At 49.6% G+C, this 12,275-nt stretch overlaps 1 protein-coding gene across 1 annotated transcript; it reads right to left on the bottom strand.

The window, feature by feature from the left end:
- Window positions 1-5,288: 5,288 nt before the first annotated feature.
- On the bottom strand, window positions 5,289-11,341 carry LOC127300705 (auxin response factor 24-like). The gene is given in 15 exon segments (XM_051330860.2): window positions 5,289-5,691; window positions 5,694-5,827; window positions 5,924-6,114; window positions 6,860-7,776; window positions 7,869-8,040; window positions 8,122-8,197; window positions 8,308-8,427; window positions 8,636-8,800; window positions 8,896-8,986; window positions 9,431-9,515; window positions 9,645-9,821; window positions 9,906-9,959; window positions 10,059-10,157; window positions 10,820-10,941; window positions 11,075-11,341. Coding segments are annotated over 15 exon segments (2,487 nt in total). The 5' UTR covers window positions 11,112-11,341; the 3' UTR covers window positions 5,289-5,644.
- Between the last annotated feature and the right edge of the window lie 934 nt (window positions 11,342-12,275).

The raw sequence follows: 12,275 nt of genomic DNA, 5'->3' as shown, positions 1-12,275 counted from the left end.
ATAGACGTGGCTCAAATATGCTCCGCCACTGTGTATGGGCTGATGCTACGCGGTTAGCGCGGGCGTCCGAACGCTTCTCGCACGCACCTGCCTAGCAGCGACACAGATGCTTCGTCTTCCGCTCGGCATAACTGACGGGTGCCGTGTTGTAGCTTTCTGCGCTGCACTAATGGTGCGCCTCGTCTTCCGCGCGCCTGCGCTAGGGGACGACGTCGCAGCGGCTTCAATGGCATGGCATAGAAGGCGGGGTGGCGTTCGAGCCTTTCTAAGAGCCGCTGACGGGACCCATTTTCTCGACCACGCCATTGCGAGAGCCCGACATATCCACCCGACCGACGCCATGGGGAAGGGTTGACCGTACCACAAGACGAAGAACGACCACGAGGTCGGCGGCTCGCGGTCCGGCAAGAAGCCGTGGGTAGGGTGGTACATCTGGATCGACTTCGTGTGCCGGCTTTGGGAGGAGAACCGGCCGATGCCATGGCCGGATGCGAGCCTGCCGGGAATAGGCTGCTACCTCAACTCCAGGTGTGTGTCGGTCCCTCCCGTGCCACGCGAAGGATGAGAGCGCCGAGCAATCTTGTCGGCCGACCTACGACATGATCTGGTGTACGTGTTGAACTCATACAACCGGATCCTATTCAGGACGCGGGAGTTCGACCCGTTCCACCGAGCGGGATACCTTGGCGACGTTGACTTCTTCAACCGCGAGCTCACTGTGGTCGAGTACGAAGACGAGGGCGAGTACGAGTACGACAACGATGATGAGGACGTTGACGCAGCGGAGGTCGAGGACGATTTCGACATGCCTTTTGTACAAGGCGGAGACAACGACCACGACGATGGTGGCCCGGCATAGGATCCGGAGACACAACCCACGGACATCAGCGAGGAGGAGGCCATTGCGACGGCAATGGCCAATAGCTAGCTCGACCAGCTCGCTATGTGGAACAGCCTCGCCGTCCAGCTTCGCAAGTCGTTGCTGACGCAGGGGAGGATGGCGACTCCTACGGCCACGCCGACATGTACCCATGTGCGCGCGCTGTCTCCTGCTCCATGAACGGCCTGGGATCCGCTGCCACCTTCACGCAGCCTCCTGCTCCACCGACGGCCTGACAACAGTCACCGCAGCCGACGTACCAGCTCCCATGGTGGATGCCGAAGTTCATCGACCTCGTTAGCGACAACGAGTAGTAGTCCGTAGCTAGATTTTAGCAGTCCTTGCTGACCCTTTTTAATATCAAAGCTTTTTCATATATTTTTATAATTATGTAAATTATGGACTTTTTAAAGGAAAGAAATTATTATGCTTCGGGCCGCCTGGAACACCTAAACACAAACGGACACGCAATCGATTTGTACCATTTGAGACGACGCAAACAGACGCATGCAGACGCATGCAGACAGTTTTGCCATCGATTTTCGTTGGCATGCGGCGAGTCGCACGGGGTGGCTGCGATGTACGCGCGGGGCCAGGTACGTGCGGGGACGTACGCACATAGCGACGTACACGCGGACGACGTATCACGTGCTACCACGCGTCGTTCTGTGGCGAGTCTAATTTTTCCCTTGATAAGATCGGTCTTTAGGGCATCTCCAGCGGCGCGACGCATTTTAGCGTCCGCGCACGTCCGTTTGCGTCGGCCCATTTGGTCGAAAACGATCGCGCGTCCGTTTGCGTCGGGGGTGGCTCCAGCGGCACGACGCATTTTTTAGGACGAATCATATTTTTAAGCATGAAACATAATTTACATACTTAAAATATTAAAAAAAACCTAAACGCCTACTGCTGCTCATCGTCGCTGTGCTGCTCCTCGTCGCTGTCGAGCACGATGAGCTCCGGTACGACCCACGGCCAGTAACTATCCGGGGGAGCATACGCCGGGCGCGCCGCCGGTGCTCGAGGTTGAGGAGGTTGCGGCTGAGGCGGCGGTGGAGGCGTCCAGGGCTGCGGCTGTGGCGGCGGATGAGGAGCCCAGCCATAAGGCTGTGGCGGCGGTGGGGGTGGCGCCCAAGGCTGTGGCGGCGGTGGAGGAGGCGCCGCCGAGTCTAGGAGCGCCTGTCGAAGGGCTTCATCCGCGGACAGGCCCGGCGGCATGACAGCGGTCGCGTAGCGGGGCAACGGCGGCTGCACTGGCGCGTCGTACTCGGAGACGAGGAGGCCGAGCTTGGCCATCTCGTCGTCCGTCATGTTGTCGGGGAACTCGAAGTTCCGGCCCTCCGCCATGGCCTGCTGCCATTCGTGGAAGACGAGGCCAACGTAGTCCTCGCTGTCGTCCTTCACCTCCTCGCTATGGTACGCGAGCGCCTCGATGTAGTCGTCGTCGTCGTCGTACACGGCGTAGGCTTCGTCGTCCTCGTCCTCGTCCTCGCGGTCGTTGTGCTGCGGCTGCTGACGACGCGTCGGCGCCTGCTGACGACGAGCCGGCGGTGCAGGGCCAAAGGGATAATCCCTGTCGCCCATGAAGCCAGCCCGTCGTCTACTGTCCGTCTCCGTGGACAGGTACGTACGCCATTGCTCAGAGTCGATGGCGTACGCCGGATCAGCACGGAGGTCCGCCGGCAGATATCGCCTCCTGCGCCGGATCTCGTTGGTCCGCTCAGGCTCGCGCGCAGGAACTGGAGGGATGGGCACCCGGCGGCAGCTGAGCCACCAGCCGCCAGGCAGCTGCACGCCGGACCAGGCGTCGCACGGCACCCAATTGCCGTGCATGAGCCTCCCCACCGTGACGGGGAGCGGCACCTTCTTGCTGCCGCTGCCGGAGGCCTCGAAGTCGTTCTTCTTTCCCATGGCGCAGCGGCGGTTGTGGTGCGAGTGGAGCTGCGCGGCGAAGGAGCAACGCGGCCGATGGACTTTTAAGGGCGGCCGCGCACGGGATACGATGCCATTGAAGGCGGCGTAGAAGCCCAGCCCCCGCCCGCCACTGCACGCGCAGAATAGGAAGCTGCGGCATTCATGGCGAAGGCTGCGGCGCAGACGCGGAAGCGCTGACCGCGGAAGCGATGGCCAAGGAAGCGATGCCCTCCATGCAGGCTCGCTGCCAGGCGGGCCCGGTGAAGACCGCAGCGGACACTTTGCGCGTCCGCGCAGCGTCCGCCGAGACGCAAACCTACCGCATATTTGGGCCAGGTTTGCGTCTCCGCGGACGGCCCGGTCACTTTGCATCGTGCCGCTGAAGAGGGTGCCAGACGCTATTTACGACCAAAGCGGACCCAAACGGTTCGCTGGAGATGCCGTTACCTAGTGATACCCCACGTCTTGATTATTCTGTTTTGGTGGGCATGCATCGTTCTTTTTGGATGATCCACGAGGTAGTGTGCCAGGTTCCAGCCCATAAGTAAATTAAGTGCTAGCCTAACTTGACTTTGCAATCTTATAATATGGCTTGTTGGGCCTCCAAAGGAAGAGCTACTCTGCTAAATCAGCTTACCAATACCAATTATGGGGCAGGATTGAGTCATGTTTCAAAGAGCTAATATGGAAAATAAAAATTCCCCCAAAGGTGAAATTCTTATCATGGTTGGCTATTCAAGGCAAATGTCTAACGGGCTCTGATGTATCACAGCTGAAAATCTTTGCAAAGATAGGATGGCCACACACAAAAACATGCTCCTTTGTGCGACCCGGACGTTTGGAACCTGGGTGCGCGCACCCGTTTACGAAAAGTTCAAAAAAAATGTTATTTAAAAAAATTCAAAAAAATGTGAAGAAAATTTTTGCATGTACATATTATGTTGATACTTACTCGTGTAAGTTTTCACGAAAAAATACCATTGTGTGTGGCCTGCATAAAAATGACAAAATGTCTAAATGAGAATAATGAACAGGAATTTGTACTGTTCACAGGAATAGAAATTTGCATTTTGTCATTTTTGTGTAGGTCACATACAATGGTATTTTTCCGTGAAAACACACACGAGTAAGTATCAACATAATATATACATGCAAAATTTTACTTCACATTTTTTTGAAACTTTTAAATAGCATTATTTTGAACTTTACGTAAACGGGTGCGCGCGTACCTAGGTTCCATTCACCATTTCCGGCTCCTTGTGCTCTTTGGATGATGAACCTGCCGCCCCCTTTTCACCTCTTGTGCTAATACTATTGATATTTGATCTTTCAGCTTTGCAAAATATCAGTTCTGAATGACTACGAGTCCCTCATGCCTCATAGTCAGACTTCATGACATAGAACCAAACTGATTTCGCGATGGAACCACCACCGCTACTTCTTAGATCTTGGCTTTCATGACATTCTCCGCAAATTGACTACGCGATGGAACGAGAAAGCATGTCCTATGATGGTAACAACTAGCAGAGCTTCGTAGCACTCCCTCTCAAACCAAACTGTCTGAGAAAAACACGGGTGTGCATGACCGTATCCTACCTGATCAAGCAATCTCCAAGCATAACTCACGAATGGAGTTCGCCGACGAATCCATCTAGAACACAACACTCTAGATCGATGGGGACATGTATCTCGCAGATTAACATCTTGGCACGAGTTAGAACTCTAGGACCACCATATTTATTCAAGCCAAACTAGTAGCCCCACGCCACTCGCTGGCACCATGTTGGATCTGTTGCTCCAATCCCCGCCGGCGGAAGGCTAGCATCGAGGAAGATGGCAGAACAGGGGCGATCATCTATGGATCCAATCGGACCGCGCAGCGAGGGGATGGGGAGGCAGTCAGCATCCAGATGAAATCTAGAGTTTCCCCCATCCGGCCTTCCACCGGTCACGCCGCCGTGGACAACCTCCACCACCACCTCGGCCAGGGGCGCCAAACTGGCCGCTGCTCGACGACGGGACGACCTTTCACCACCCTATCAGCTTCGACGACAATCTTTGGGGGAGGGGGGGGGGGGGGGGCTTTCAGCGGTTGGGCCCGTTGTCGCCGCGGCTAGGGCCAGCGGCAGTGAGGTTTCTAGCAACGGCGCATGGGTTACGCCCCTAGGGTTGCCCTGGGGAACCACAAGTCTTCAGCTTATTCAAATGACCCTAATTTGTGCATTGAAAAAATACTTACAAATCTGGGGATCTCGTCTAGCGACATGAATGATTCTTGATGTATATTGAACACTGACATGAAGAATTATGGCTGTATTGAACCCCTGCTCGACGGTTCAGGTATCAACTATCAACTAGCAAGGGAATACTCTGACAAAACATGCGTGCTGGTGAATAATCAAAACGCAAGTGCATCAACATTAGGGTCAAAATGCATCCTTGAGGTATTTATACAGCACAGACTAAAGCTGTTCGCAACATGCTAGAATCGGAGTAATGTACAATGGAGGATTAGATAAGGTAAAGCAAGCGCCCAGGATGTCAGTCTATTCGTTTTCTCCTGCTGGACGCATAACGCAATGAACTTAAACCAACAAATCTCACCCAAAACTTCTATCAATGGACGAACGGGGCCAACAGACAACAGGACACGCACCATCTACAGACAGGGATACCACAGGGTTCACATACCCGATACACGCATCAACAGACCAACTATGCCACGAAAAAGCTCTCATGTCGCCTCTGGGTTGGCACTACAAAAGATCTGCAACAAGTGGACAACACTTGTCCTGTTAGATAGTTGGAGCAAGTATTGCCGCCAAAGACACAGCTCACCGACACAACATACTAGCAGTTTTGAGACATCAGGGATGGTGTGGTCAAGCCACCTCGGGGCTATCTGCCAGCAACCCTCTTTCCAGGGAGGCAGACAGATTATCTTCTGATCTTTCTCTGAGGGCACCTGGATTCATCTTCTGGATCACCTCCCTCGTATAGATGAAGATCTTATGAACCACATCGCAGAATTCACTGTAGGAACAACGAGATCCAAGTGAAAACAGTATTAGTTATGCATTAAAAAAATCTCGACAACAATGGGAACATTCGAGTAGTGGCAGTACTCACTTCCACGGGTCATCCCCAACAAGCATCATATCACCATCAGTGTCAGTGTACACGACCATCCAATTCTTGCCAGAACCATTCAGCTCACCGTGGAAGTCAAACATCTGATCCAGTTCAGCAATCAACTCACCATAGCACGTGAACCTCGCCAGATCAACCGACCTACCAAGTGCAATGCCTTGCTTGTGGACCTGAAAATGAGAAGTCTCAAGTCATATTCAACACACAAAAGATAAAAGCAGATGCGGCCAGATTAAAGTAACTGAGCAGAACATTCGGTTCTATCCATGCTATCTTGGAAAATTAAAAAAAAAAATGAACAAGGGAAATAAATAATTGGCCACTACAAAGTTTTCATGGTCTTTGGATGCTAGGAGAAAGGTTATCTAATCAGGACTGCTAACTTACTAGTTTTAGACTCTTCTGTATATGCACTGCATATATTGGCCCTTTGGCCTGAAATATTAATACTCTGTACATCATTTATCTTTCTATATTCCAAAAAGTATGATGGATCTACGCCTGCCATTTTTGTGAGGAAAAACATAGTATCTGAAGGATGGAAAATCTGACAACACACAGTGACTGTCAAGTTACTATGATAGTCTGTCAAGGAGTATTTGTTAAGGTGCAGCACATAGAAGCTGTTTCCTGATGACGTAAAGCAGTGCCAAACAAGAAACCTCTATAGGCAACTATTTATTACCAAGGAGATTAAATACCTACCAGGTTTTTTATGTTTGAACCTGTCACAAACTTAGCTTTTGAATGCATGCAATAATATTGTAGAAACAACTCAACTGGAAAATCAACTCAGCAAGCAGCAACCAGCAATACATGGAGAAAACTCTCAAAACTATCGGCGGAGGATTTCTACATTGAGCATTTCACATGGCTAAATAAAAATAAGGTATAACAGCAGCAACAGTAGTATACCTTCGTGCAGCTCCGGTTGGACCAATTTTGCATTTTGCTCTGAGTATTTCTGGAAGCTTCTGGACAAGACTGGTGTTTTTCCATAACGGAATATAGCTGAGTTCCATCAAGTGGATTCACAATTCTGGGAGGATCAGAACTTTTATCAACTTCAGGCTCTTTTACTGAATGAGGGGTTTGGGGCTTCCAATCATATGCAACATTTGTGGGGGATATCAGAGGTTCAGATTTCTTAGGGCTGTCAAGAGGAATCCCAAATAGCATACACGGAGGACCTTTAGTTTTCCGAAGATCTTGAGCAATGACCGGTGCCTGTGGCTTGATTAAGTTCGGAGAGGTATCTTCTGTGTGGGAACTCAGCTCAGCATGGTCAAACCAACCGGAGGAGCGCTGATCAGTGCCCTGGACCTGAAGTGAAGTGAAATCTCCATTCCAGCTAAATTTTGCATTTTCTGTGCTTTGAGGGAGTGTTTTGCCATGCCTAGTTAGGTAATCAGGTCGTATCACCCCGAAACCAGCATTAGGAGCCATAAAAGACCATGTGTCAGGCAACGTGTTGCGGTTAACTTGTTGGTTTGGATAATGAACATTGATCATGTTCCAGGTGGTTGAACAATTCTCAGATATCTGACTAGGAAAATAACACAATGAGTTCTGTGTAGCTTTCAGTGGCTGAAATCCCGATAACATGTCAGTGTAACCTTCAGGCCTTTGCACCTGGACCCAACCTTTGGAATTCAGTTTCCTCTGGGTGATACTTTTCTCTTGATCATGCTCAGAAGGCCACATGGTAAGCTTCGTGGAACTATTTAAATCATTAGGATCACCGAAACGACTTTCGAATATCGCATTTTCTTGACTCTGGAAGGTCTTTGGAAGCTGATTTTGGTGCGAGTTTGCAACGGCTTTCGAAGAAACTAGGTGAGAAGGGAGCACATGTATATTAGTAAATAGTAATAACAGCAGCAAGAACTGCACCAGTTTAAGAACAACAAGGTCAAACTCGAACCTTCTTTGTTTACAGAAGACAAGTCAGATGAAGAAACTATAACATTTGGACGAGACCTCTTGTATCTGGGTGCCTGCTGTGGACTGACAGGAAGAGGGCTAGCCACAGGTTCTATTTGCCAAGGGGAAACTTGGTCAGGACGAGGAACAGAAGACGCTTCATCCCACCGCACCTAATTCGCAAGAGCATATCAGCATATGCTGGGATAACTATATTTGTTTCATAAGAAAAGGAACAAACATAAGATGTGTACCTTAAGAGAACGCCATTCTGAGTCCGCCCAGCCAGATGGATCAGAATCACCTATTCCAACTATCGTTCCACTGAATCTGCCACATGAGAATTGAAGTTTCATGCCATCTCCCAATGAAAAGTCTGTGTCATTAGTAAATGTATCATATGTATTATTCACTAAAGGCTGCAACAGACAGCTGCTTACCTTTGCTCTGCAGCCTCCTCACCTTCGAATCTCATCTTAAATCGCATCCCTATTGAATGATTTCGTTTCAGCGATTCATAGTACCGATCGCAAGGGACCACAAATTCAGCTGGACTAGTCCTGCAAGATCAGTGTAAATAACACATCTGAGGCATGCCACATGCAACTCGTTATCACTTATCAATGCACTAGCGGTGCGGTTACAAAAACTTCCATCTATCATGTAAAGGGATCTAGAATTTGATGCAAAAAAATAAGCAACAAATGCGACAGAGCTTCTCATGAATTAAACACTCAGATAACACGTCTGCCTACAACTAATGCAAACCTTGGCTTATAGTATACAGTGAACATAGACCCAGTGTTCACAGCATGCCATGCTGTTGCAAGGACACCAAGATGCATACTGTGACTCGATATGACCGAAGATGGAATATTGGCTTGTTGTCTCATTGCACGCCGAACTCCGACACGTAGTTCCCCATTCTCACCTCTGATCATAGCCATATAAACGTAAGGAACATTGATTAGTCTCAAAGACCAGAGGTGAGCACAAGCCACATGAATTGTTCAGGATGGCAAGCAAACCTGAGAAATATGAAGGCATCCCCAGCAATAAGACGCTTGTTACTAACAAAAACACTCCACCCGCTCTGCAGAAGGTGTCTTTTTGGCTGACCTGAATCAAACAAACATATACTTGAGGTTTCAAAAAAAAAAAATACTAACCACACAAAATTAATAAAATTTGCAACTCGCTTATGGGCAATGGAGTATGGAATCTTTGCCGAAAGAAACTAAGTGTGCAAACAATGATTTTCACAATAAAATAATTGTTATTATCCCCAAACTATCAAGTTCAGTCACATGCAAATGAGTGTCTACACAAATAGCTGCAGATAAGATGGTCCTATCATATAGCAAAAATATTGAGTATCTATTGCATGAAACGATGCAGTTAAGATCAAAATAAATTGGTCACTACATAAATAGCCTCGCATTGCACTAACAACTAAAATCTGGCATTAAGTGTGCAATGCTCTAAAGAAAACAAAACATCAAAGAACAGGACACATTCTTTAAGAATAAATCAATCATGTGCAAGCAGAAGGGTGATTATCACCTCGGAAGATGTGACGGAAGCGCCACTCGACCCCATGCAGATCTTTGGCCATCAGCTCTTGAGTTGGGGGATGCTGACTCATATCCTGATCAAGGAGCACATGAAAGGCATCAGCATCACTATCATTATCATTAGCCCAACAAAAGGCAGTCGTATACCAACAACAATGACAACAATGTAAGCAACATCAAGCCGAAGGCTCCAAGGGCCTAACCAGCGGTGGAAGGCACTCATCTGCGTGCCGGCGCAACACCGAGAATCCGCCATGTGTGCTTGTGTCCGAAGCAGTCAGAGTCTTACAGAAGGAGTGCACACAAGGACGCTCATTCGCAGCTGGTGGTGCAGCAGGCACCTCCTCCTCCTTCTCCGAGGAGACATTTTCATTTTTCTGCTGCAAATGGACAGAGACATAATAGTGTTATTGTTTAGCGCAACAAACCTAAACCACCACCAAGCATAAGAAGAATGGACTCACCTTCTCAGGAAGCAGGGTGAGCTGAGCATACACCTCATCAGTATCTTGCTCGGCCTAGCAAAAGGAAGAGGGATCACACATCTAAAGCCTAAACCACAAAGCTAGTAGCATAAACTCGCAAGGAAGGGGATTATAGTACAAGGCTGCTACTACCTTCAGTTCGACGTTCATGACCTTGCACGGGATCTTCCATGGCAGATTGTAGAGGGGCGCACCCTGCTGCTGGGCGACCTGGTTCGTCGACGCTTCCACCTGAAAATTTCGATGCATAAACAAGCAGAAGCCAGAGGAACCACAGAGCAGAGGAAGAACCACAGAGCCGAGAAATCATTGCACGTTTCCGTCACGGTTAGGGGAACTGACACAGACTTTGGGCAGCGACTAAAAAATTAAAAAGGTACCGAGGCTATTACCATTCCAGGCACTAAAGAAAGACCAAATCTCCAGAGTCAAGCTCACAGAAGTGGTAACCCGCAATAAAATAACGGGTTGCTAGTAACTGAGGATGGTATCGGAAGCGAAATCACGTCTCGGGTTGCTGTAGGGAAGAACCCTCCCGGAACTTGAGAAAAGAAGAAAAAAAATCAAAATTCAGCCAAAAGGATCGCCCTTTGTCGAATATAAACAAAGAACTTGGGCGGATTCGGCTGTGAAAGACAGGAATTCGATATGGAAGCACGCCTAGTTTCTGCCGGCTCGGAATTTCCCAGATCGAGGGAAAGCACAGCGACCAAATTGCCTAACCCCGCGCTTAAACCCCCCAAAACAGCGGAATTTCGTAGCGATCACACGTAATCACGCGAGCCCCACAAATTGCGCAAGAACTCAACATGGGAACACGCAAAATTCTCGGAGAACACAAGAGCGGCATCAAACCCCAGCTTGGCATCCGCATCGCCGCCGTTCTCCTTTACCTGCTCGATGTGTCCCTGCGGTAAGTAGAAGACCCTCTCCCCGACCGCCGGCACATTCACCAGCGGCCCCGCGCAAGCCTTCCAAAGCTCCGTGAAGAGCACATCCGCCGGCACTCCCGCACCTGCACCGCCAAAAAGAAAAGAAAAAAAAATCCTCTTCTTCAGAAAAAGCACGATCCCAAACCCACGCTCGCCAAGGCCGCACCACCCAACACAAAGACGCAGAAAGAAAGAAAGAAGAGCAAGCAAAATCACCTCCCCCGCCACCGCCGGCCGCCGTTGATGCAGCCATGGGATGGGATCGCTCACATCTGCGTGCGTCCCCCACCCGGGCGAAACTCGAATTACGCGAAACGGGGAGCGAATTCCTACTCCTCTTCCTCGCGAACCTCGCCCGTCCCTCCTGGCAATTCCGGCGAGCCCGTCCCTTGTGATTTGGGCAAGGGGCGGAGATTTTAAGTAGGGAGAGAGCAACAGAGGAGACGGGCGACGTCAGTTGTGTGTGTCCGTCTCAGACTGTGTGAGTGTGTCGTGTGGGCGTGGCGAGTGTGTCAGTTTTGCTCGGTCGCAGCGAGAGGGGAGCGGTCAGGTTACCGCGGCCGGGTCTGCCAACACAGCCTAATGTAAAAAATGGTAAGAACACATCACCGCCACTGATTTTGCAGACTCCATTTCATATTTCACCTATGTATACATACTTCATATTAGATTTAAATAAAGTCGGCATTTGTAACGTTTCATCAATCACATGAAAAGTATATTTACAATATCAAATGCTACAAAAATATTATTTGATCAATAAACCTTGCTCTTACCTAAAAATTACCTTAAAAACCTTACGTTGCAAAATTATGTTTCATGACAGTTCAAACACTATTGAATTTGTAAATGTTAGTGTTGTTTCTATATATATTTGGTTGATTTTATTTGGTTTGACTTGTATGTACTGAGAGCATGTCTAACAGGCCCCTTATTTCTCTGTCATGTATAACGCGAGTTTTTCGTCCCGTATCCCAAAAGTGCGTCTAGCTGAACCATTCCGTCTAGCAGACCCCATATTTCGCCCTGTATTTTTAAAAATTAAAACCCCGGGAAAATTAAACCATAGTTCATCTTCATTAATCATACGCTGGATCATACATACATAGCGATCTACACTGCGATCCTAGCTACTCGGCGAGGATGATGAATGGCACGAAAGGCCCCCTAGCGGCAGCCTCCTCCTCTGCCTCCGCCCGCGCCTTCTCGGCGGCCTCCGCCTCGGATTCGGCCACCGCCTGCAGGTATGCCGCGTCCTCCTCTGCCTCCTCCGCTTCCTCCTCGTCGGCACGCGGATCGCCTCCGCTTCCTCCGCCGCTGGTGCTGCCGATGCGCGCCGCCCATGCCGCCTTCGCCGCGCGCTCACGCTCCCACTCAGCGCGCCACTTCTCGAAGGCGCCGCCGCTCATCGGCTTGA

This window comes from Lolium perenne, chromosome 5, assembly GCF_019359855.2.
Source record: "Lolium perenne isolate Kyuss_39 chromosome 5, Kyuss_2.0, whole genome shotgun sequence".
In the NCBI taxonomy this organism is placed as follows: Eukaryota; Viridiplantae; Streptophyta; class Magnoliopsida; order Poales; family Poaceae; genus Lolium; species Lolium perenne.
This window is presented reverse-complemented; position numbering and strand designations above follow the sequence as displayed.